General features: G+C 44.0%; 1 protein-coding gene across 1 annotated transcript in view; it reads right to left on the reverse strand.

The window, feature by feature from the left end:
* Window positions 1-27,509, reverse strand: part of C2_1H2orf80 (chromosome 2_1 C2orf80 homolog) — a 299,006-nt gene that overhangs the window by 212,421 nt on the left and 59,076 nt on the right. Inside the window, exons 3-4 of the mRNA XM_086955343.1 lie at window positions 16,536-16,617; window positions 5,584-5,666 (exon numbers count right to left, since the gene is read on the reverse strand). Of these exons, the coding sequence (XP_086811469.1) occupies window positions 5,584-5,666; window positions 16,536-16,617 (165 nt within the window). The remainder of the gene's footprint in view (window positions 1-5,583; window positions 5,667-16,535; window positions 16,618-27,509) is intronic.

The following is a 27,509-nucleotide window of genomic DNA, read 5'->3' on the forward strand; positions in this document are numbered from 1 at the left end:
CTCTGTAGAAAAAGTTTTAGTTATGGATGAGGGCACCAAAACTGGTGAGGAACTGTTAAAAAGATTCCCTGCAGTTTTTTCAAAGACGATTGGCAAGTTGAAAGACTTCGAACACAAAATAATTTTGAAGGACTCTGCCACACCTAAGATCCATAAGGTTAGAAGTGTGCCAATTGCTCTAAGAAAAGACGTGGCTACGGAACTTGAGAGATTGGTTTCATCCAACATAATTGAACCGATTGAAGCGTCTGCTTGGGTTTCCCCTTTGGTGGTCGTGAAACGATCCAACGGTAAATTAAGACTATGTGTGGATCTTCGCCACTTAAACGATAATATAGTGGTAGACCAATTTCCCCTGCCAAAGATCAATGAAATGTTAGCTTTGCTTGACGGGGCTAAATGGTTCACTACAGTCGACTTATCGTCTGCGTACCATCAGATCCCTTTGTTTAGAGACAGCAGGAAATACACTGCTTTCATAACCCCACAGGGTTGTTACCAGTTTAAAAGGATGCCTTTTGGTTTGGCTTCGGCCGCAGCTGTTTTTCAGCGTTTAATGCACAGGTTGTTTTCCACTGTTAAAAACACAAAGTTTTTTCAGGATGACATCCTCATCTTTGGAAAGGAAAGGGCAGATCATGACAATACCTTAAATGAGGTTTTGAGCATTCTCAATGACAAAGGGTTAACTGTTGAATACACCAAATGCACCTTTGCCAGTGATCATGTAACTTACTTAGGGCATGTCATTGACTGTAATGGTATTAAACCTAAACCCAATTTAGTTGATGCTATCAGGTGTGCTCCTTCCCCCAAGGGAAAAGATGATGTCAGGTCCTTTATTGGCTTAGCTGAATTTTGTTCGAAATACATTCCCAACTTTGCGACCAGAACATATAATATAAGACAGCTGTTAAAGAACAAGACAAAGTTTGCTTGGTCAGTTGAATGTGAACAAGATTTTGATGACATCAAAAGCTGCATTGCCAATATTGCTTCCTTAAAGAGTTTTAACCCCGATGCTCATTCTATTATCACCACTGATGCCAGCATTAAAGGTTTGGGTTCCGTTTTGTCCCAAGTTGGTGTGAGTGGTAAGGAACAAATTGTTGCTTATGCTTCCAGGTCACTTTCGCCCACAGAAGAAAAATACTCAACCATTGAAAAAGAGACTTTGGCATGTGTATGGGCTGTTAATCACTTTAGAGCTTTTGTATGGGGTACTAAGTTTACTTTGCGCTGTGATCACAAGCCACTACTCAGAGTCCTGACCACTGAAGGTACTGTTAACACCTCAGCGAGAGTTGCCAGACTTGCTATTAAACTGCAAGATTTTTGTTACAATGTGGAATTCGTACCTGGTAAAGAGAATTGTATAGCCGATTTTCTTTCCAGAATGCCTAAGCAACTAGATGAATGTGAGGATGAATTGTGGAACTCCTTTCAGGTAGCCTATGTACAAGACATGGATGGTGCAGGCATTTCGAAGCATAGGTGGGTTGATGAATATGCGAAAGATGAAGAACTATCTTTAGTAAAATCCCATCTAGCTGGGTCCTGGCCTAGGAAAGTTGACTGTAAGCATCCTTTGAAGTCTTTTTGGGATGTTAGATTAGATTTAAGTGTTCAAGATGGCAACATCTGGTTTGGAGAAAGAGTCATACCTCCCAAGACTTTGCGGCCCTCCATCATGGCTTTATGCCATGAGGGGCATTTTGGCATAGTCCGTTCCAAACGCACAGTTAAAGCCTCTTTTTGGTGGCCAGGCATGGATGCTGAAATCGATCAATTTGTTAGGAACTGTAAGTTATGTCAAACTGCTGACAAATCTCTAGTTGTCTGTAAGCCTCCTATGGGCAACATGACTGCACCTAGTTCTCCTTGGGAACATTTAGCCATTGATATCATGGGTCCTGTTGGCAGTGAGCAAAAATACATTTTGGTCTTGATGGACTTATTTTCCAGGTGGCCTTGTGTAAAGGTTGTGAGCAAAGCTGATACTACTTCTGTCTTAAAGTTTTTGGATACTTCTTTCACGTTGGAGGGTATCCCTTCAGTTTTACTCAGTGATAATGGTGTCCAATTTACCTCTAATAAAGCTAAAGAGTACTTTGATACACTTGGTATCAAGCACAAGACTACTGCTCTCTATAATCCAAACAGTAATGGCATGGTTGAGCGGTTTAACCGCGTCATCAAAAGTACTATTCAAATGTCTGGTAGGAGTAAGGACTGGGAAACTCAAGTTTTAAAAATGGTTTGGTCCTACAGAACCTCTATTTGCGAGGCTACTGGTTTTCCTCCTTTTGTACTTATGCGTGGCAGGAATCCGCGTACTAAGTTTACTCCTGGATGGTTGTTTAAGTCCAGTATGGTCAATTGGTCTGAAGATGTCGTTAAGGAAAGAAGCCAAGCTTCACATCTTAAAAGCAAAATGTTATATGACTCAAAGCACAAGGTGAAAGATGTTAGCTTGGTTGTTGGTCAATGGGTAAGGGTCAAGAAACCTGGTAAGCCTTCCAAGGAGGAAAGTAGTTTTTATGAACCTTTGCAAATTGTTGAAGTCTTAAACAATGCTGTTCGCCTTTCTGATGGACGTGTTTGGAACCTCAAAAGGATTGCTAAATGTCCTCCTCCTCAGGTTGTCCCTCCTTGTCTAGCTTCCTCTCAAGAGTCTCCTGATTTGTTTGACCTAGAGGATTTGTTTTGTCCCAAAGCTTCCAATGCATTCCAGACGTCCAACACTTCCAGCTGTCCTGTCTCAGACATTTCTGGCCAGGTTTCACCTGATTTGGGTGCTTCTACTTCTTCAAGTTCTGCATGTGAGGGTGAGGTTCATGCTTTCAGAAACCCTAGGCGTGAGAAAAAGCCTCCCGTGTGGTTAGCAGATTACATTTCTGAGAATTTTCCCTTGTAATGTTTTTTTTCTTTCTGTTTTGATGGGGGGTGGTGTTGGGCACAAGTTATACTTTATTTTCTTTATTGTTCAAAGGGGGATGTGTTATGTTGTGTAATTATGTCATGTTGCTTTAACTATGTTCATTCTACATTCTGTTCAGAGCGTTCCTATGTGCTGTATTCTAAGGTAGTCAGTTACTCCTGACTGCTAACCTGTCTGGCTGTGTACCTGCTCTGCTGTATACATTAAATCCACTTTCCACCTATTTCATGTGTGGTTCATCAATCTAACAGATGGCTATGGCGATGTCAGGTGCCGAGGACTCGTTCCATTAGGTCTCGGTCAGGAATGCTACGTCCATTGAGTCCAGAAGGTCCCACAGCTCGATGGCGTGTTTGCGTGCGGAGCGGGTGTTGAGGAGTATGCAACGGAGGTTGTTGGGTCCGGTCCTTGGAGGTTTGGTGGTTCTGTCGCAGGAGAAGCTGCAGATGTGGCAGGAGAAGGGTCCGTGGGTGCGTTTCGGGTAAGCCTGAAAGCAGCGGTGGTTCTGGCCGGTGTTGAGAGCGAGGAGGGTGCTGGCGTCGTAACGAAGTCTGGCGTTGCGGGGTGTGCGGGGTCCAGGGGTTCTGCGCTTCCGCGCGGCGTCCTCCATAAAAGGCGAAGTGGGAGGGAGGAGCAGCTGGGAGGCGGGAGCGGGGCGGCCAATGGGAGGGTCACAGAAGGCAAAGGGGGCGGGCCGCAGGGGGGCAGTGGCGGGAAGCGGGAGAGGGGGTGAAGCGAGGCAAGGAGCGTGAGGGCAACAAACAATAAACAAAGCGCTAATAGCAACCTAAAAACAAAGCAGAGAATAATTAACAGTCAAACCACGATGCAGGCAGGCAGCACAGGGGGCCACACCAGAGGCGAACTTAAGGCAGCGGCGGCAGCGGGGCCAGAGACACGCGCGCACAGGAGGAGCCGTGCGGCGTGGGGAGCGACCTGAATCTGCGAGCAGGTCAAGGATCACACTCACTGCCGCGCGGCGTCCTCCATAAAAAGACAAGTGGGAGGGAGGAGAAGCTGGGAGGCGGGAGCGGGGCGGCCAATGGGGGCGGGCCGCAGGGGGGCAACGGCAGGACGGGTCACAAAAGGCAAAAGGGGGCGGACCGCAGGGGGGCAGCGGCGGGAAGCGGGAGGCAGGGGTGAAGCGAGGCAAGGAGCGTGAGGGCAACAAACAATAAACAAAGAGCTAAGGAGTGCTAAGAGCAACCTAAAAACAAAGCAGAGAATAATTAACAGTCAAACCACGATGCAGGCAGGCAGCACAGAGGGGCACACCAGAGGCAAACTCACGGCAGCGGCAGCAGCGGGCCATAGACACGCGCGCACAGGAGGAGCCATGCGGCGTGGGGAGCGACCTGAACCTGCGAGCAGGTCAAGGGTCAAAGATATAATGGGGAAGCTTAAGATCTGCTCTATTAATATTGGGGGCCTGAACGATTGGGATGGGCCATTTTGTTAGATCTAATCAAATTGACGTGGTCTGTATACAAGAGACCCACCTACCATGGGCCAAGAAGCATTTGCTTAATATAAGAGGGTATGATTTGCTGGCATGCTCCACACAAACATCTAATATCAGAGGAGTGGCTATAATGGCTAAATCATGTTTGGGGGGGTTAGACGTCATTTGGCAGATATACATGGTCGGTGGGTATTGGTGGAGCTGGGTTTCACACTATGCACTATATATGGATACAATCAGGATGACCCGGAAGTCTTTGATAATTTGGAGCTAGAACTAGTGAATTGGTCAAGCCCCCTCATAGTCTGTGGGGATTTTAATATCACAGCAGATTTTACAGAGGTGGTTATGATCACCCTATATCAGGGCCGTAAGACTACGGCGCAATCATTTGTAATGTAGCAGTTTGTGCCGTTGGTTGGGGAGACTTCCTTTTTGCATCTTACTAACCTCAGTTCTTTCAAGTGGCCTCAACCAGTTCCCTGCATTCTGGTACATGTAGCTGTCTTGCATTTTGACAAAAGCAGTCATTATGAATGCTGTGCCTGATAGAATGAACACTAGTAAAATTCATACAAACTAACATTTTGATAAGAAACATAATGTCAAGACATACAGTAGAACATTGGTGATTGGTGATTTGCCAGCGTTCCCACCAGGGTGAAGAAAGGTGAATCTATATTTTCAACATCTGTATGAACAGAGAAAGTTTCAAAAAGATCTATTCTGTTGCATAACAAAGGTTGGTGGAGCAAGGAGATGTAGTCAAAATTACATCTAATTAGGCTCGGAAAATCCAATCTGTTCGGATTTTTGATGAAGAATCCTTTAATGATTTTTTGGGGGGTGAATTCTGAAGTGCATTGCGGCAATGGATCTGATACCATAGTCTCTGTACCCTGTGATCCTAACTTTGTCTCTACAACTTGTGACCCTGTCAACTTTTCTAACGTAGAGTCACAGGTGGGTCAAAGGGTTTGGGTCCAATCTCACAGAGTTTCATCAAGCGTGGCATGCCCGCAAAATTCAAGGACTACTATGTTGCATGAAAATTTGTTAAAGATTTAATTGATGTGAAATCTGGTTTAGGAATTTTATCAGACTTAACCATGCTCAGGAAAATTTCTTTAAATTATCATTGTGAATACATACGTTCTTTCAGTACATATATTGAACTCACCCCTGTTCATCTTCTGGAGACGTTTGGTTTTCGGAATCATTTAGCCACAGTAAAGCAACCCCAATAGCCAAGTCATAGTGTGCCTGAAAAACACAAAAAGACCATGTATGGTCTTACTTATAGTTCAAAGGGAGGCCAACCAGTTATAACCTTGAATCTTGATAGTATTTTGTATAGAAATAAGGTGGTAAGCAAAATCGATATGCATTCGCGGCCATGTCTTTCAGCTTTGGTATGACATTAATGTTTGGTGTGTGATTAAATATGACAGTTCGAGTATATTCCTGTAGCACTTAAGGGTCGATTCTGATGTCGCTAAAAATGCCTTCCCAATGCTATTCGTAGACTTACCTTATGACCGACTCGTATCCGGAGCTTTTTTCTACAAACGATTAAGTACGATGCGTATTACAGGCAAATTTAAGACCAAATCTTCTGCTCCGATTCGTGCTCTATGTCAGCAGCGAACAGGCTCAGGAAACACTGAGATCGAGTCGTACAGAGGCTTTTCACAAACAGTTTCCAGAAACGCAAGTACGATGCGTATTTTCTATGCGTCGTACAGGGCTCCGCTTCCAGCACCTTACAGCATTCGGACGAGGCGTATTTTAGGTCCGAATCGCACCAGAACATGTTCAACAGGGACAAGACGGAGTCTGTCGCGTTGTGTATGTGTGTGGCTGTGTAGATTCATTCTCAAATGTGTCTATTGGGTTGTGTTCATGCTGGACTATGTGGCATCGTTCACGTCCGAGTCGGTCGTGTCGTGTTGATGCTTGGCTACATGGAGTGATTTGCGTACAAGTCTATCGCGTCAGGCTCCTTTCCTGCTGACTCGGACATATAATATAATTTCCGGCCAGGTCGGTAGTAAATTTCAAGTATTGCATCGTACTCAGCTATTTGTAAGGCGTGTGTACGGTTCGGTCGGAAAAAATGACTGGTCCATGTTGGGTAGAAGGTTTTCGGACGAAATCTGAATCGACCCCCTACAGTGAAAAGAAATTGAGACTCGAATGAAACACATTTCTGAGTGTGGTGTATACTGAGAAATTCAGAAATTACTTCAATGCTGAACACTTCCAAAATGCTGTTTTATGCAAGAGAGCTACACATACTTCTCTTTTATCATATTCACAATATTCACAGAAAGAAATGCTACTTACTTGCAAACATATTCATGCATTATAGGGATTTTACCAAAGAATATTTCCACCTACATGCAGTGATGGAACACTTCAATTCTAAATTATAGAATGTACACTTATCGTAAGTAAGACTTGGTATTATCAGCTTCTATAGCATATGCAGGATATTTATCAGTTCTTACATTAAAACATAAGCCAGTATTGCAGCATCATCTCTCAAATCGGTGGTCAGAGAAACCCTAAAATAATCGTAATCGTAGGTAAATGGGTGGAAAAATAAGCCTGATTGTCCGAATACAAAAAGATGCTGAAAACCTGTGATGTTCATTTAATCCATTTAGAGCCATATGTACGAAGCATTTTTCCGGTCGCAAACAAGACGAATCACAGAATCGGCTTTTTTGCGTCCAGAAAAAGGCTTTTGGGAATGTACTAAGCCCAAATTGCGAATCGGTAACTTGTTACTAAATCACAAGCTGGTTTTGTGATTCGGTATTTGAAAGGGGCATGTTTAGGTGTCCCTTCCTAATACCGAATTGCATTGGCATGTACAAATGTTTTGTGACCAAAATGCGGTCGCAAAACATTCACATTTTACGGTCAAGTCAAAGTTCTCCTTCCCCTTTGTGAATGTTGGAAAAACGTTTACGAGCAGGCAGTGATAGCACGGACCACTGCCTGCTCTTCAAAAAATTAAACAAAGTGTTTCATTTTTCATTTTAGAAATGCATCCCATTTTCCTTTAAGGAAAACGTGTTGGATATCCATCCCCAAAAAAAGTCATAAAAAGCAATCACAGACATGGTGTACTGCTGACCTCATCAGGCCACCATCCTTGTGATGGCTGTGATTCCTATTTGGTCGCAAACTGTGACCTACCTTATTAATATTCAATAGGTAGGTTGATTTGATACCCACTAAGAATCACAAATATGAAACAAAACGTTTCATACATAAGGAATACCAATTTTCTTTTTTTTATAAAATATTTTTATTTTAGAAAGCAAAAAACAACAGTGGTGAGTGTCACAGTTAATCACTACAGAAGGAATACCAATTTTCAAATAGTGATTCGGATGGAATCACTATTTGGAAATCTCTATTCCTAGTTTATATACATCCGGCCCAAAATGCGGAGAATCTGATGCTCAAGTCAGCCGGCACCCAGGAAAGCCTACCAACAATCGGCATATCTGAAACCCAAAGACAGCAGGAATCCAGGATGGTGTGGCTTGAGTGGATCCCAGCATGTTTTCTGACCCAAAATGCTCTGCAAACATTAAAATATATTTAACACACCCACTTTACTCTCTTTCCATGATTGCCACCCAAGGAACTCTACCAACCCTGGGCATTTCTGAAACCTAGTAACCCATAGGAATTCAGTTGATGTTGCGTATGTGGATCCCAACACATTTGTGATTGCGATTCCTTAAATACAATGTAAGTAGCACGAAAGAAAGTGCACTTTAGCCTTAAGGAATCGCTAATTACCACCAACTTGAAGTTGATGGTAATTAGCGATTTCCTTTAAAAAAGCACTTTTTTGCTTTTTTAAAAGTGCCATGTGGCACACATTCATGCCCTTAGGGCATGTATGTGCGCCACATGTGCACACATGCACATTCCATGGGTGCAACAGGGTGTCCTTTTGGAACCCTTGCACCCTTGAAATTGCATCCAGAATTTGCGAGTCCCTCTTGATTACTCGAAAATTGCGGGCACAAATCCCATTCATTCCTATGGGCCTTTTGGTCGGTAGCAATTAATGGAATGGTATTCCTTGATTGCGAATCTCAATTTGCGATTTGCAATCAAGGAATATTAAAGAATTGCAAATATTTTTCCGATTCCTACCTACATTCAATTTTGCAAGACCTTAATAGCGATTCGGTAAAAATCGCTTTTAAAGACTAGCAAAATTGAATTTACCTACATCTGGCCCTTAATAATTTATAATTTTTTGTAACAGGTCTTTTTGTAACTTGTGTAATTTTTCCATGGATATTTTTTAATTTATGTCATTTAATTTTTACATTTTAAAAATTGTTAAGTAATTTTTTTTACCATTAGTTAATTGAAATTTGTTCAGTCCTTTTTGGAAATGGGTAAGGAGGTTCACAAGAAAGAGGACTCCACAGGGCTCCAGAAGCTTTATTTGAATGATCACCTAAAACCAGGCATTTGATTCTATTGAGAGCAAAAGTGGTTCCAACTAAAGATTTACAAATAGGTGTAATGTGAATATGTCATGATTCAGTTTATTCAGGCCATCAAGGAGTTAGGAATACATTAGATTAGATTTTGTAATTAGATGTTTTTGGTGGCCTACAGTACATTCAGATGTTCAGAAATATATTATTTCTTGTCCCATTTCTGTTTAAAATAAATTGTTTAATTCTAACCCTTTTGGAAACTTGCAGCATTTACAAGTAGCTCCTGATCAACGGCGTACAATGTTTCAGTATTTCGTTTATTGGTCCTCTACGTTCAGAAGTTATTGAGGTTGCAGTTAACGCTTTTTTCAAAGAGGGCTTCGTTTTTCCCTTCACCTAAGTTATCTACAGTTGAATGAATGGCTAATAGTTAATGCTAAGTGCGTCATGGTTTCTCCAGCAATTTGAGAAATAGGGACAACACCTTAACAAGCGTAATTTGCTAACACAAGTAGTCTCTTCAACCCAAATTCCATTAAGAGCACAAAGGGGCAGCACCTTAAGCGAACAGAATGATTTAACACCATTAGCCTCTCGGTCTTGTCAGACATTTTAGCTATGTGCGAAAGCATTGATTGTGTTGCAGAAATAAAACCAGCTCCAGTGGGGGTGAATTGTGCTGCCGGCACTGGAACTGCACCACGCCACTACCTAATGAAGCATCAACATTGTGAGCATGACTTGGGGCCTCTGCCACCCAACCCCCCGCGAACAGTGATTGCAGGGACCAGTTCCGAATTCATAAAGATAGCATTATATATAGCAGATCTATTCTGGAGGTAAAGATATATACTACCTACCACTCCTTGAAATAATGTTAACCAAGTCACCTTGAGTTAAGCTCACTGAACACAACAGTAACATTTGACTACAACCACGGTGGGAGTAACAGTGCTTGGCACCAAGAATGAAATTAATTCAGGTCAGATAAGGTCACAGGTAACGGTGGGGCGCCTCGGGGCTGATGGTTGCCACCCGAGGTTTGGCAGAGTTAAAGGGAGATCCAAAGAACTTTGGTGCAAAAAGCAACCACAAGAAAGAGTCCAAAGGGCTTTTGAGACAATACCACAGGAGTCCTTACAGTAGGACCCAAGGATGAAAGCAACGACGCCCCATTAGTCACATGGGCAGTTGTAACCCCAAGCAACTAGTGGATTGCCTGGTAACACTCCATCCCTGGGCGTGAGTTCTCCCCCTGGACTATGGGGTCCAGATGGGGGGTGAACCTCCAAAGGGTCAGGACCAGATGTTGTGTATTCCTGGTCTGCATTGGCTAATCAGGAGAGCAGCCAGCTAAGGTCAGATCATCACTGGCTGCCCTTGAATTGCCCGCAAGTTAACCCATTACTGTACCAAATAAAGCTGCATCATAATTTTCTCCAAACCAACTGTGTAGCCTCAGTCATGTACCTGGTGAGTTCTACACTGAATGCATTTGTTCAATGTAAATTAGTGTGTGGACCTGGCAATGGGATATCTGTGCAAGTGTCTATTAGTTCTGGGCTTGTGAGCGGGCAGCAGCTGAAAATCACATACGCTCCACAGTGTCAAGTAAGAGTCTCACTAATACAGATTAATCAGGCTGAAGATGGCAGTGCACTGTATGGGGTCACCAACCAGCTCAGTCATGCCAAACAGAGAACGCAGATTTGAATATGATCCTCTACCACATGCACAGTTGGTTTACGGTTGCAACTTATTTCCACCAGTCATTATTGCAGTACCCGACAGCACAGGAAGAGAATAACAGTTCTGAAACTGAGGGTGTTGGGGAGGAGCACCCGTTCCCTGGCAATCTTGGCCCGGATTGGATCATGGGCAGCAGCTGAGCTCAAGCCAACATTCATAAGACAAGATACTGTGTGGGATGATTAGGCCCTATGTGGTAGTGGTGCTCACTAGTAACGGTCTGTGTTTGACAGTACTTGAATAAAGATCCCTAAAGATCCTTGACAAAATGCTAACAAGCCCTCGCACACATACACAGCCTCTTTATACACATTAATAGTGCAAACAAATTATAGCAAACAATCAATAGGAGTGTGAGGTTGTTGGTGTAATGTTCATTCCAGTTGCTCCAGCCAACATGTGTTTCGTCGCTATGGGAAAAGGACCCTCGACTTCCTCAGGGCTGGAAACACATACAAGTAACGATGTGATATCACATCTCATAGTCAGCTCAGTACATTGTCAATTGGTGTTGTATAGTGGCACCCAACCACAGCAATAGTGATCAATTTACACCGATAAATGGGCTTGATTGTGATGCAGATTCTTAATGCATTATACATTTATTATTATTGTTTTGCTTTTCATATGAGTGATACATATATTGTTTAGAACAACAAGAGAACGCAAATAATATAGTATATCCATCGTGCTGTATTGTATAATGGTGACATGTGAGATTGTATGACGTGGTATTCTAATCATAACCGTATCGGAGTGTCTAATGCGTGGGACCGTCCACAGGAGTGCACATATTCAATATTTTACAGTGTGTTCCCTTCGTGTCTTTGTCGATTGGGGGATGGGCGCAAGCCCAAGCCTACCTGTATTACTTTTGTAGACTGTGTTCTGCCTAAAGAACTGTAAAACGCATCATAATAAACACCAGACACACCTAAAACGTATGACCTTCAGTGCATGAAATAACAGAACAGGTATCAGACATACCTTCCTGCCGGTTATACTTCTGTCATAGCCGTACCACGTCTTAATTTCGAAATAGTTAGCAGCTGTGTACTCCCGCCATCTTGGGTTTGCAAACTAGTATGTCGCACAGGCTGTACTTTCAAGACAACGGCTGGATATCTTTGGTCAACATCTTTGGTGAACTAAATTTTAATCATATAACTGTATTAATCGATAATAGTAAGTCTCTGACGTAAATGCGGTCAGCGATGTGGGTAATTAGTTATTCGGCATCATGAATGCGCTACTCTCAGTGGTACGTCAAAGTGTCGAATTGGAAATGCCGGGTTACGACCCGAAAATGCACGTACCTGGTGAGGTTGTTCTAGACATTACGCTCTGTCCAAATATATAAGAGTGCCTGGAATGTACCATAGTTTTAATATGGTGCTGGTAGCAATATCTGATACAACGGGGAGTGGACACAATTTGATCCATTTTGCCGTCCGATCAATAATAGGCTAGGGAATAGAGGATGGTGCTGTCTAGTCACCATATTATTGGACAGGAGGGTGAGGTTAAATACAACGTTATTATATGGTGGAATAGGTATTATTAGATCCTCGTTTCACACAGTGTCAGAATAACTAGCCTAGGTGTGGTTAACTAGTATGATTAGAATCATAATACATTTCGATATGTCACATAAGGTATACAACATAGGTCTAAAAAAGTCTGGAATCATTATGCAGAAGACGTTCTATACATTCTATAGGGAAAATGGGGAGTCAATTTAGTGCATGTCTATTTCGTATTATTTATCATTATTATTATTATTATTTCTTATTTACTCATTTGTATGGCACAGCGAATCATCCCCAGGGGGATCTCTCGGCGCCTGAAAGAGTCATACACTGTTGCTGAGAAATTATTTGAATCGCCAGGTCTTGAAAAACTTTTTAAAATGGCAGAAATTGATGCAGGCACGGACTTGTCCGGCAAGATGTTCCAAGGGGTGGGTGCTAAGTGCGAAAAAGCCCGACCACCCATCCTCGCCTTCCTGATTCTCTTTACACAGAGCAAGTTGCGACTGCTGGATCTAAGGAGCTGTGTGGGCTGGTACCGTTCAATATTCTTCATGAGGTAGGCTGGTCCCAACCCATGAAGGGATTTGAAAACCATATACAATTTAAAAATGGACCTCTTTCTGATAGGGAGCCAATGCAATAGGCGCAGGAAGGGGTCCAAGGCGGCTTGTTGAGGTCAAGGCAGGCAGCCGTGCTTTGACCAAATTGTAATCTAGAAGCCAGATCCTCCCTCATCCCCACCAGCAGTGAGTTGCTATAATCCAGTCGACTAACCAAGAGCGACTGGAACAGAGTCTGTCTGTCCGAAAACGGAATCCACGGAAAGATCCTTCTAAGCATTCGCATGGTTCTAAAACAGGTACCTGTCACTGCTTTTACCTGCACTTCCATTGATAAAGTATTATCAATTTTTATGCCCAACATCTTGGCCCATCCTCTAGTGGCGGGTGCATCTCCTAGCTCAGGTGGCCACTAAATATTTCGTAACATATTGATAAGTGTTTGATAGTATCATGTAGCACCAAATGTTATATAAATATCAGGACTACAATGCATCATTGAGCCTAGTGAGCCCAGGACCCACGTCCCGGCATACCTGGCGGTATGCCCAGACGTGGGTCCCGTGTTTTCCATGCTACTGGAGTCAAGCTATCCTGGATGATGGGGGCTGAAAGCCCGAAACTGGTCCTAGGTTGATTGTTTCCAGTCCAGGGAGGACCTAGCCTGGCAGTTCAGGCTGGACTGTTCCCATTGGGCGCAGGGTCAAGACTGATTTGCACATGGCTGGGTCCAAACTGGAATGGCTTGGTGAGCAAAAAAAGGATGGATTTAGGATCAGATCCCTGTACTGGGATGAATGTATGACATTGTTCTGCATTCTGTCCATCAATTGATCTTTTTGCAAATTAGAGTGAGTCCTTTTTCTCCATCTATGCTTCCATGAAGCTAGAGTTTCTCCATGAATGCCTCCCCATTAAAGGAGCTCCTATGAAAATAGATGGGCTCTGCTTGCTCTTTGTAGGTGTGGATTGGAACAGAAGGGCATTGCATGAAACATTCTCCAATCAAAGTAGGCTGACTCCTCTGCCCTTCTCAGCCCTGCCTTGGCTAGGAGGGAAGAAACCTAAAACCCATAATGGGAGTCCTGCAGTTCTGGCTGAGTCCAGTGGTATGATGACAACTCAATGCTTGGGGAGGAATACAGTTCCTATTAGCCACTGGTAAATCAGGCTCCTAATGGGGCCCGATGTTCCATTTGTAGGCCCTATACTGACAAAAGCAAATCATTACTGACCTAAGGGGCGAATTAATCGGGATGTAGACTGCAGACAATACCCAAAATCACGAATGCACTTTTGCTCGAAAACTGCTTTTGGATGAGCTAAAGTGATTAACATTCTGGCTAGGAGCCTTTACAGACCGCAGGAGATGAAGACACAGCTTCCTTGCTCATGCTTTTTGCAGACTCAACTAGACATAACAGGTAACATATAGCAGTTGCCTTTGCAGATATTTCACCCCACAACTCTTCCAGTTATGCCATGAATGCTGTCGGGAATTTACATCCCACATACCTCCCTCTCTTTCCCTGCAGACCATTTTGGGAACTAACTGCAAATTCTTCTGCTGCTACACCAAACCCTCTTGCTGGGTAACTTGGGAATCCTCTCTCCATGTATTCTATCCTCAATAGTTCCAGGTATGATGAATTTTCATCCAATTTCCTGGCACACAGAACATCCTCTACCTCCTTACATTTCAATATACACTCATTTATTGCCATATATTTATTTTCATGCTACTGTTACTTCTATTAATGTTGAGCCACAACAACAAGTACTTTTTTTCCAAAAGGTAGAAAGTAGGCAATAGTTCTCTTTTCACGGTCGTTTACACTGATTTCCCACTTTATACCAGGTTTGCTGCTCCTCCTGGAGGTATTTCTTATTACAATAGCATGCAGTGACATGGCCCCATCACTGCCCTAGTAGACTCAACCAGGTTTGCAATCCTTCCTCATGGTTGTTTTAATGAAGATAGCACTTATTGATATGGCCTCACCCCCTGAACTATTTAAACCCAATAGAATGCTCTACATAGCAATGACCTGGCATACAACTATGGTTACATAACGTATTGGCATCACTATCCTGATCAAACAACTTCATCTCCTATTCATAACACTTCCCTCCAGACTATTTGTACTAATCTACTACCACACACCTCATTACCTACTGGATAGTGGCCTTGATACCAGCTTTCAATACATTGCTGATCTAATTGACCATTACTTATATCCTCCCTACAGTAACTTGTCATTGATACCACTGCCTTTTGTACAAATGACACTCAAAGCTCTCTCAAATCCCCTATTATATCATCTAAATAACTCTTTGTATACTTATCACAACACGTATCTCCCTGTCCAGGACTCTCCCTTCCCTCACATAACCTGCCAGAGTTGCATTTCTCTGTGATATGTAAAGTAATACCTAATTATGCACCGGTCAACCCAAAGTTTGATGCCATCACCGTTCAGAGCAATATGCTTCTGTTTTTTATCACGTTACAACATGCGTGCTGTCCCACAATGTGGAAATGTGCATTATAATCCACATGAACTGTAAGTGAAATGACATTTACTGTTCGCCACGGTGATTACGTTCAGTTCCTTAGAAAGTGTTTCTGCTTATTTGCATGTATGTTTACAGCCTTGAAGAAGCCCCAGGCCTGCATGCCAATAGAAGGAGCTAAACACATTTTAGCTTCTCCTACCACCCAATTGAAATTACAATTTACCTAAAGAGGAATACAAAATTACAAAACTCCTGTTGAGTATCTTCTATAATTGCTCCTTTCTTAAAATATATACTGTAATATTAAAATGGTGCTGTCATTCGCTAAAAAATGTATAAATCTATGAGCCCTGATGTTGGTTTCCCATTACAATTTTCAGAGAACAGATCATTTAACAATACAGCCCTATATTAAAACTGGTAACTCACTTTCTAGCAAAACGATATATGACGAACTCTAAATCATAATGGACAGGGACTTTGTTTTGTCCTTTCTTTACAAATAGAGATCGTAGGGACTGTGGTCCTTCCAGAATGAAAGCCCATGATGTGTGTATGGTGAAGAAAGTTCAGCATAAATGAAAAATTATACTACTGTGGGAATAGCAAGAATATGACATTAAAAAATCTAATTTCTTCTCAGACTTCTTGTATTCCATATGGTATTGGTATTGGTATTGGCATTGGTATTGACCAGTTCTTCTCAGCCTCTCTCTGTTCATGAGGGGTGCAACTAACCAATGATTAGAGGAAACAATTACACTGACTACAAACCTTTTCCTACAACTTAGGTTTGGAAATGTTTGCACATGAAACTCAAGCTCTACAGAACATATGTTTAATGATATGCTATGTCTACTTACTGCACTTAGCAAAGCTAAGGCTTTGTTCTTAAAATGAAGGTGACATATGAAATATGTTCTAAGGAGCACACTTTTGAGTCATTCATGAACTCAAATAACAAGCAATATTGAACGTCTTACCTGAGAATTGTATAGAGGACAAGTACAAGGGAAACAGTTTCAATATGTTTTTAATGATATATTTTGTGGCAATGATTTGTGATTTAATTTGCAATATTCAATATTTTTTAATGCGCTGTGAATTGCTTACAAGTATGTACAATCTTTAAGACCTCAGCCAAATTCAAAATATACACAGAAAATAAGTAAAAATAATAAAGAAACCTTGATTGTTGCATCTTTATTTCCAAACACACATTCTTGTTTGAAGCAGTAGCAAAACACTAAACAGAACATGAAGTATATAGACATGCATGTGGGGGCTTACCATTTCATCAAGAAAATTAGACTGTTTTCTTCCTTTAGGGTCAAATGCATTTTCTCTTAGTCTTGTGCCAATATAATCTCCCCTAGAGAAAATAAATCATATTTGAATGCTTAGGTAGTAATCTTTACATGCTTATAATTAATATGATATACACACTGTGGGATGAAGGGCAGTATGTAGGAAACGAGGTATGAAGGTAAGCCAAGCATATGACCAGAAAGTGGCATCACACAGGAAACTGTACTTAACAGTGAAATCACCCATGAAGTGAGATTAGACCTGGAAGTGGCATCATCCACGAGCCCTAACCTGGAAGTGATGTCTCCCATATACCTTGATGTCTCCCATATACACCTTGAAATTACATCACCAAAGGCTTCAACCATTGATGTGACATCATCCATGGACTCTAACAGCAAAAGTGCCCTTGCCATGAAGTTACCACCTCATTTAACCCCAATGCGGCAGTTAAATGCTAATAAAGTGATACTATAAACAGAGGCTTCATTGTCCAGGATCTCAAAGTCCCAAACTACCTCTAACTTTAGCCCCATCCCACTGTGTAATACACAGGAAGTGCCATAGAAGGAGTGATCTTTATAACATATTTTTAAACAAAAGTGCAAAATGGACAACTTTTTTTTTAAATCATGCACAATCCATTTTAAGAAAGGCCTTGTTATGGGGTCCATCCAGAAGTAACTGAGGGGTAGCCCATTAGAAGGTAATGTTACATGCATTCAGGGTTTACAATTGTGGGCGCTATTCACTGTTGTCCAAAATTCTATTGATATTAATTTATTATTATAAGAGCTGTTAGACCTGGCATCTTTTGGCGTGTTTCCCCAGACTTTTTGTTTTCTGACCTCACATTTTGGACTCTGTTTTTGCTGGTTTACGGTCTTTGCGCACTCTCACTGCTGTTCAGTGTTAAAGTGCAAGTGCTCCTATTGTAAATTGAATTATGGATCCATGATTGGCATAGTTGATTTACTGGTAAGTTCCTAGTAAAGTGCACTGAGAGTGCCAGGATCTGTACATCAAATGCTGCTAGTGGGCCTGCAACACTGATTGTGCTATCCACATGAACAGCCTTTTAAAGGGCTTTCAGACCTGCCACTGCGGTGTCTGCACGTAGTTTTTAGTGCCATGTCGACTTAGCAAGTGCACTCACTTGCTAAGCCTTGGGGAGAGGAGTTGGCCTAACGGCTAGGGCGGTCGACCTCGAATATGGGAAACCGGGTTCAAGTCTCTGCAATGACGCCGAACATCCTGTGATTCTCGGCAAATCACTTAATCTCCCCCTGCCTAACAAAATGAATGTGTTTTCATGTAACGCAACTGGTGCTTAGCTGAATAGATCTGAGCTGCATTTGGAGTAGTGGGAAGAGATTTCCTTACACCTAAATGGGCCTGGTCTGCTTTGGACAATGCTGTCTCCACATCCTGCCAGGAAGCTGGGCCAGAGAGGATTAAACTGGTTTGGACTGAGCATAGACACTCTCTGCCCAAGAGAACAAAGAGAAACTGAGTATAAATATTTGGGCCCAGACCCCAGGACTTTAGAACTCGCTTGAATCAAGAAACCTGCCAAGAAGAAGAGCTGGAAGAACAGCCAGGAGGAGTACTGTCCCTTTGCTGTGTTGTTGCTTTGCTAGGTTTGCCTGCAGCTGCTGCTTCTTCCTTGGGCAGGGAAAGGACTGGGCCGAACGTTCTTCCCTTGTCGCGGAGTATCTCCAATGGTTAGAAATAGAGCTTTCCTCCTGTTATCGAAGTCTCAGGAACAACAAAGATTTACTTACCTCTGGGTACCGCCACAGGAACCGTGGGTTTCAGTTGCCACAGAGGGGAAAGCAGCCGACACCGGCATCACTTCTGACTCCGTATCCTGAAGGCACCACATAAGGCACCACCGCACTTCACACCACAACCCTGGTCTTACCGCCGATGATGACCACCACCACCACCAAGTCGCTGCTTGCACCGCGAACTGTGGGCACCGCACTCCGTACCACCTCGCTGCATTCTGCTGGCCTGGTCTCAATGATGACGTCGGTGCACGCCGACCACGACACCCGTGACCGCACTGTCGTTTGAGGGCAACGCTCATAAGTCACACAACGCACCGCCTCGTCCCACTCTATACTCTGGGCAGGCTGACACCAGCTCCCATAAACCAGCATTGTGGAATGGCAACTAGAGACCCCCCATTTCTAACATTGGTTGTTAAAAGTGAGGATAGGACATGCATTTACACTTGACCTACAGTGAATAATGTACACTACTACCATATCTCAGAACATTACGTACCACATAATGTTTTGTTTTGGTCTATTTTTGTGATCCCATTGTTTTTTAACTTGAACTTTCCATTGCATCATGCCTGAGTCAAGAGCATCATTGGTTGCATTCTTGAAAGTGGCCTTTGAGGAGGAGAGGTTAAAACCCTTAATTATGAAGGAGTTGAAGGTTATTTGCAAGAACCTTAAAGACCAAATCAGGAGCCTCGCCAGTAAAGAGGAGCTACAAAAGGTGCTGAGGGCTTGGGTAGCAGCCAGACACATCAGTGGACAGCCTGGAGATCTCAATGTGGAGGAAGAGCAGGCTATTCCTAGGGTAGATGTGCTTTTGGGACCGGGGTAACACTTCAGGCCAGGCAGTAGTGGCTTGTCCCAAGAGGAGCTGGAGGACAGGCGGGAGGCAAAGAAGTTTGAACTAGAAAAGCTTCAGCTGGAGAATGAGAGGGAAGACAAAATAATAGCCATGGAAGAAAGGAAGATGATCTTGGATCATGAGTGTTGTATTAAGGAACTGGAGCTAAGAAGTAGGTGCAGCACAGATCATGGCAGCAATTCCCAAGTGCACTCAGAAAGGATTGTACACAACCACAAGAATGTAGGCAAGGAATTCAAGAAGGGAGGTGACATACAAAGGTGGTTTAGGGTTATGAGTCATCTAGTCATCTATTCATATGAATGGGGTCCCTGAAAATAATTGAGGAGCAGGATTGTGGCATCTTTTCCCAGAAGGAGGGAGGGACACTTTAATAACTTTGAGTAAGGGGCACAGCCTCACCTACACTGACATGAAGGAAGCCCTCCTCACTCCTGACAAATACAGGTATCAGTTTAGGTCCAGTAGGAAAACAGATGCAAACACTTGGTTGGAATGTGTAAATTCTTTTTGCCGGTCACTGTATGGTTGGGTGAAGGACAGTAATGGCACAGATTTTCAGGAGCTCTACAATTTGATTGCATGGGAAGACTTGTCTAGCCTATGTTTTATAGAGCTGTACCAGCACTTGATCAATAGTAAGCTGACTGATCCCAGGAAGCTTGCATGGAGGCAAACAGTTGGGTGAGTACCAGAGTCCACAAGAAGGTGTACGGGTGGGCAGGGTCCCCAGCATAAATGTGGCGGGGACAAGGGTAAAGCACAGGAGTTCTCTAAAGGGACCAAGGTGTTGGCTAGAGTAGCACTTGGGGAGGAGGGGTACCCACAGGAAGGTGGGGATCCCTCAGAAATGACCCTCATCTCACTAGGGGACCATGAGATGGTCCCAGGAAACCAGGTGACTGCTAACACTAAGAAATACAGTGCCTGGGTGATCATCAATGGGAGATGTTTAGAGGCTCTCAGAGATACTGGAGCCAGTGTGACCGGTGTCCGGTGTCACCTGGTGTCTGAGGAGCAAGTAGTCCCCAGGGCATCCACCAAGTAATTGCTGCAGACAACTTAGAGCACCAGTGGTAAGGTGGCGCAGGTTCTCTTTGAAGGGGGGATTCTCAGGTCCCTTAAGGGTGGTTGTGAGCCCTACCATGCCTGTAGATTGTCTGCTAGGTAATGACTCTTAAAACATTTCCTAAAGAGAGCATGGTGGGTTCCTAGAGAAACATTACTCCAAAAACGTAAAAGACAAGACCAAAAAAGGATTGTCTGCGTTACCACCTTTGGCCCAAATACACACCAACTACAGAAGTTAGTCATGCAAAACTGGCACTTAGATAAAGATTTACATGAGGATCTATGTGAACCACCTCTATTTGCATATAAAAAAGAGAAAAGCATCGCAAAATACCGTGTCAGAGCAGCATTACCTTTGGACCCAAAAAAACCATTAAGAAGCATGATGAATCTACCACCCATAGTGGGTCACCACAGATGTGGTAACTGTGCTTGTTGTGAAACAACAGAGGAGGGTTCGGTTTTTTCCTTCAATAAAATCTATTGGAAACATGAAACCTTCACAAACTGCCAATCAAAGAATGTCGTTTATGGAATCTGGTGTCCCTGTCCAAAACTATATGTCGGCAAGACTACACAAGAAGCCAGACAAAGAATCACTCAACACAAATCAAGGTTGAAAAGACAAGTACCGAATGCACCGCTAGTCTTACATTGGCAGACGCACCAACACAAAGAAAGCGATTTAAGTTGGACTGTTATTTCCAAAATCGAACAGGATCCACGTGGAGGTAATCTTGAAGCAAGACTGGCACAACGCGAAGCGTTGCTTATAATGAAATTCAACACTGCCATGACTGGCCTGAACGAGATCTCGGAGATCTACAGAATCAGCCCTGGTTAAATGTTCTCATAACATGGAAATTAAAACCTTCCGCTTGACTGTATATGTTGGAGGTAATGTGTCCATTTTCCTCACACAACGCTCAGCTAATATGCCTTTTAACCAAAAAATACCCCAGTCTCATGTATGGGAGCACAAAACACAGAAACACTGACGTGTACAGATGAATGTCTTCACCGTCCGTGTCAATTTAATAAAGCGTTTCCCCTTCAGCAGATTTCCTAGTCCTCACTCAGACATGGGCCCTTTAAATTTCACGATCAACAATGCGATCACGTGATCGCGCTGAGAATAAGAAAGTAACGACGGCTTTGCTCCAAACACAATAACACGGAGAAATGCGAGCCGAGATGCTGTTTCACATGTAAGTGCCTTCCATTAGTTCATCCACGGAAGCGTTGCCTTTCACGAGTTTATCCACGGAAGCGTTGACCTACTAGGGAGAATCCCCACCCTGACTGGCATTTCCCGTTTTCTTCACAGGGCTTTGTTATCAACTAACTAGATCCCTTCGTGGCTATTCGCATAGTGACTCGCGTTTAGACCCCCAGTCTGGGGTGAATACTTCTTAAATCGGTAAGACGCAGTAGCGCTTTATTCACGTAGTTCTGCTTGGACCCGTGTGTGACAAGACATTAATAATTGTTTCATATCACATTCTTTAGAACTGTGAATCACGGACTACATGACGCCCAGGTCAGTGCCATTCTATCTGAGTGTGACAAAAGGTTCAGCCCAAGATAAATTCATTGTTTGTGTGTAACACGTGCACCACTATTCCTGTTTGTGATTTCAGACTGTCCACATCTGCGTGCTTGAGACTTGTACATTGCAGGCTTCACAAGGTAGGCATGTGCTCATTGGTGTGCAGGATGATCTTTGAAACACTACAAGTGCAGTTAGATATAAAAGGTGACTTGTATATATATTTTTTCTGTCATTTTAGAATCTTTTGGTCCTGAGGAGAATCCCACAATAAGGGATTCGAAACGCGTCAACCACTTCAGTCTCTTTGTCACCGAGTATGGTTTTCAATAAATAGTTGTCCAAATAGTAGAGGATTTATACCTTGACTGATTTAGTTTTCTTAAATGACTAATTGAAAACGACTAAATAAATATATGTCATGAATGTACATGATTTAATAAGACAGTGACAAAGGGCCTTACTCCAAAAGATTTAAAACTTTTCTGTTCGGGTTTGAAAGATGTGTGTCTGAAGAGTGAAAGTGATATGTATATGTGTTGTGATATTGTAAATTTGTAAAATACTTGTTGCAATTGTAAAAATATTGTTTGTTTGTATTTCTTGTACATAATGTATATATGCACAAAAATATTGTCTCACCAAATAGAATGAAAAAAATTCAAATAGCGACTTGAATTGACAAAAATAAATTACTGACGCAAGTAATAAGCGGTGTGGTATGCTCAATTTATACCATTACTTGATGGACTAAGCAGTGATTGTAGTTCAGCACTGGCACTTGTTTTGTTGTTTATAGGTAATGACTTGGAGCAGTCCTTGTGGAAGGATTTTGTGCTCAGGTCTCACTTGGAGATGCTTGGGTTACTAGAGTGGTACAAAAGGGGGTGGTGATGGACAGAGCATTTGAATCAATCGAACACTCACCAGAGTGGGCATGCATGGCCACTCAGTCAATGGCAGCCGGTAAGGGGGTCAGAAGGACCTGGAGTCTGAAACAGTGGCCCTGGTTCCTGCAAAGAAAATGAGCAGGGGGATTTGAAAACCCACCCATGAATTTCCCATGGTCCGGGAGGAGGCTAACCTCAAGTAGGACACCTCGGCACCTACAGGGAAGCAAGAGGCTCAAATGTGGGATTTATCTGAGCTGACCCATTGGCAACAAGAGGGTGGTTGCACCAGGGAAGAATGCTGCAAGAAGCAGCAGGAATGCCCTTCGGTTTGCGGCAGCAGTCTGCAAATTAAGCAGCTGGTGATCAGTCTGGATCACACTAGATCTACTGGGAGAATGGTATCCTTTACAGCAAACCTAGGTCTCTGAACCTAGGTCAGCCTGTGTGATGGGGGCACCCCAGCACTTCAGGAACTTCCTACTTGTCTGGCTCACAATGTGCCTTTGGCAGGGCATTTGGGGCAGGACGAGACCTAGACAGGTTTGTCACCCACTTCTTATGCCCCCAAATGCGATGAACGATTTAGAAAAGGGGGTGGTGATAAACAGAGTGTCTGAGTTAAACAGACCACTCTTACCCAGTCCAAAGATCAGGGCTTGATCCATCACCGTTATTTATCTCACTGCCCCATCCCAGCTCAGAACCTGGCTATATGCAAATCAGTCTGTCCCTGGCCCAGTGCATCATGGGAACAGGGCAGACTAAACTACCAAGCCAATTCTTCACCAGAAAGGAGACAAGCTACCGGGGACCGGTTTCTGGCATTTCAGCCTTCTTCGGCCCGGCTTGCTTGAATCCTGATGGAGCAGTGAGAAAGGGACTCATGTCTGAGTATACCCTGCCACACCTATAACGATTTAGAAAAGGGGGTGGTGATGAACAGAGTGTCTGAGTTAAACAGACCACTCTTACCCAGTCCAAAGATCAGGGCTTGATCCATCACCGTTATTTATCTCACTGCCCCATCCCAGCTCAGAACCTGGCTATATGCAAATCAGTCTGTCCCTGGCCCAGTGCATCATGGGAACAGGGCAGACTAAACTACCAAGCCAATTCTTCACCAGAAAGGAGACAAGCTACCGGGGACCGGTTTCTGGCATTTCAGCCTTCTTCGGCCCGGCTTGCTTGAATCCTGATGGAGCAGTGAGAAAGGGACTCATGTCTGAGTATACCCTGCCACACCTATAGTGGCCAAAAACGATTTAGAAAAGGGGGTGGTGATGAACAGAGTGTCTGAGTTAAACAGACCACTCTTACCCAGTCCAAAGATCAGGGCTTGATCCATCACCATTATTTATCTCACTGCCCCATCCCAGCTCAGAACCTGGCTATATGCAAATCAGTCTGTCCCTGGCCCAGTGCATCATAGGAACAGGGCAGACTAAACTACCAAGCCAATTCTTCACCAGAAAGGAGACAAGCTACCGGGGACCGGTTTCTGGCATTTCAGCCTTCTTCGGCCCGGCTTGCTTGAATCCTGATGGAGCAGTGAGAAAGGGACTCATGTCTGAGTATACCCTGCCACACCTATAGTGGCCAAAAACGATTTAGAAAAGGGGGTGGTGATGAACAGAGTGTCTGAGTTAAACAGACCACTCTTACCCAGTCCAAAGATCAGGGCTTGATCCATCACCGTTATTTATCTCACTGCCCCATCCCAGCTCAGAACCTGGCTATATGCAAATCAGTCTGTCCCTGGCCCAGTGCATCATGGGAACAGGGCAGACTAAACTACCAAGCCAATTCTTCACCAGAAAGGAGACAAGCTACCGGGGACCGGTTTCTGGCATTTCAGCCTTCTTCGGCCCGGCTTGCTTGAATCCTGATGGAGCAGTGAGAAAGGGACTCATGTCTGAGTATACCCTGCCACACCTATAACGATTTAGAAAAGGGGGTGGTGATGAACAGAGTGTCTGAGTTAAACAGACCACTCTTACCCAGTCCAAAGATCAGGGCTTGATCCATCACCGTTATTTATCTCACTGCCCCATCCCAGCTCAGAACCTGGCTATATGCAAATCAGTCTGTCCCTGGCCCAGTGCATCATGGGAACAGGGCAGACTAAACTACCAAGCCAATTCTTCACCAGAAAGGAGACAAGCTACCGGGGACCGGTTTCTGGCATTTCAGCCTTCTTCGGCCCGGCTTGCTTGAATCCTGATGGAGCAGTGAGAAAGGGACTCATGTCTGAGTATACCCTGCCACACCTATAGTGGCCAAAAACGATTTAGAAAAGGGGGTGGTGATGAACAGAGTGTCTGAGTTAAACAGACCACTCTTACCCAGTCCAAAGATCAGGGCTTGATCCATCACCGTTATTTATCTCACTGCCCCATCCCAGCTCAGAACCTGGCTATATGCAAAACAGTCTGTCCCTGGCCCAGTGCATCATGGGAACAGGGCAGACTAAACTACCAAGCCAATTCTTCACCAGAAAGGAGACAAGCTACCGGGGACCGGTTTCTGGCATTTCAGCCTTCTTCGGCCCGGCTTGCTTGAATCCTGATGGAGCAGTGAGAAAGGGACTCATGTCTGAGTATACCCTGCCACACCTATAGTGGCCAAAAACGATTTAGAAAAGGGGGTGGTGATGAACAGAGTGTCTGAGTTAAACAGACCACTCGACTGGGTGAGAGCTTTCTGCTTAATTCAGAGACTCTGTCCCTCACCACCCCTTGTTGTAAATATTTTTGTCCACCCTAAGCGTGGAAGGGTATTCTCAGATGTGAGACCCTTGCTCATTGCACCATCAGGATTCAAGCAAACCGGGCCGAAGACGGCTGCAATGCCAGAAACCGGTCCCCGGGAGCTTGTTTCCTTCCCAGTGTAAGAATTGGCTTTTGTAGTTTGGTTTGCCCTGTTCCCATCATGCACTGGGACAGGAACAGACTAATTTGCATACAGCCAGGTTCTGAAACTGGGATGGTGCAGTGAGCTAAAAAACGGTGTTGGATCTAGCCCTGATCTCTTGACTGGGTGAGAGCTTTCTGCTTAATTCAGAGACTCTGTCCCTCACCACCCCTTGTTGTAAATATTTTTGTCCACCCTAAGCGTGGAAGGGTATTCTCAGATGTGAGACCCTTGCTCATTGCACCATCAGGATTCAAGCAAACCGGGCCGAAGACGGCTGTAATGCCAGAAACCGGTCCCCGGGAGCTTGTTTCCTTCCCAGTGTAAGAATTGGCTTTTGTAGTTTGGTTTGCCCTGTTCCCATCATGCACTGGGACAGGAACAGACTAATTTGCATACAGCCAGGTTCTGAAACTGGGATGGTGCAGTGAGCTAAAAAACGGTGTTGGATCTAGCCCTGATCTCTTGACTGGGTGAGAGCTTTCTGCTTAATTCAGAGACTCTGTCCCTCACCACCCCTTGTTGTAAATATTTTTGTCCACCCTAAGCGTGGAAGGGTATTCTCAGATGTGAGACCCTTGCTCATTGCACCATCAGGATTCAAGCAAACCGGGCCGAAGACGGCTGTAATGCCAGAAACCAGTCCCCGGGAGCTTGTTTCCTTCCCAGTGTAAGAATTGGCTTTTGTAGTTTGGTTTGCCCTGTTCCCATCATGCACTGGGACAGGAACAGACTAATTTGCATACAGCCAGGTTCTGAAACTGGGATGGTGCAGTGAGCTAAAAAACGGTGTTGGATCTAGCCCTGATCTCTTGACTGGGTGAGAGCTTTCTGCTTAATTCAGAGACTCTGTCCCTCACCACCCCTTGTTGTAAATATTTTTGTCCACCCTAAGCGTGGAAGGGTATTCTCAGATGTGAGACCCTTGCTCATTGCACCATCAGGATTCAAGCAAACCGGGCCGAAGACGGCTGTAATGCCAGAAACCGGTCCCCGGGAGCTTGTTTCCTTCCCAGTGTAAGAATTAGCTTTTGTAGTTTGGTTTGCCCTGTTCCCATCATGCACTGGGACAGGAACAGACTAATTTGCATACAGCCAGGTTCTGAAACTGGGATGGTGCAGTGAGCTAAAAAATGGTGTTGGATCTAGCCCTGATCTCTTGACTGGGTGAGAGCTTTCTGCTTAATTCAGAGACTCTGTCCCTCACCACCCCTTGTTGTAAATATTTTTGTCCACCCTAAGCGTGGAAGGGTATTCTCAGATGTGAGACCCTTGCTCATTGCACCATCAGGATTCAAGCAAACCGGGCCGAAGACGGCTGTAATGCCAGAAACCGGTCCCCGGGAGCTTGTTTCCTTCCCAGTGTAAGAATTGGCTTTTGTAGTTTAGTTTGCCCTGTTCCCATCATGCACTGGGACAGGAACAGACTAATTTGCATACAGCCAGGTTCTGAAACTGGGATGGTGCAGTGAGCTAAAAAACGGTGTTGGATCTAGCCCTGATCTCTTGACTGGGTGAGAGCTTTCTGCTTAATTCAGAGACTCTGTCCCTCACCACCCCTTGTTGTAAATATTTTTGTCCACCCTAAGCGTGGAAGGGTATTCTCAGATGTGAGACCCTTGCTCATTGCACCATCAGGATTCAAGCAAACCGGGCCGAAGACGGCTGTAATGCCAGAAACCGGTCCCCGGGAGCTTGTTTCCTTCCCAGTGTAAGAATTGGCTTTTGTAGTTTGGTTTGCCCTGTTCCCATCATGCACTGGGACAGGAACAGACTAATTTGCATACAGCCAGGTTCTGAAACTGGGATGGTGCAGTGAGCTAAAAAACGGTGTTGGATCTAGCCCTGATCTCTTGACTGGGTGAGAGCTTTCTGCTT

Source organism: Lissotriton vulgaris, chromosome 2_1, assembly GCF_964263255.1.
Source record: "Lissotriton vulgaris chromosome 2_1, aLisVul1.2, whole genome shotgun sequence".
Lineage (NCBI taxonomy): Eukaryota > Metazoa > Chordata > Amphibia > Caudata > Salamandridae > Lissotriton > Lissotriton vulgaris.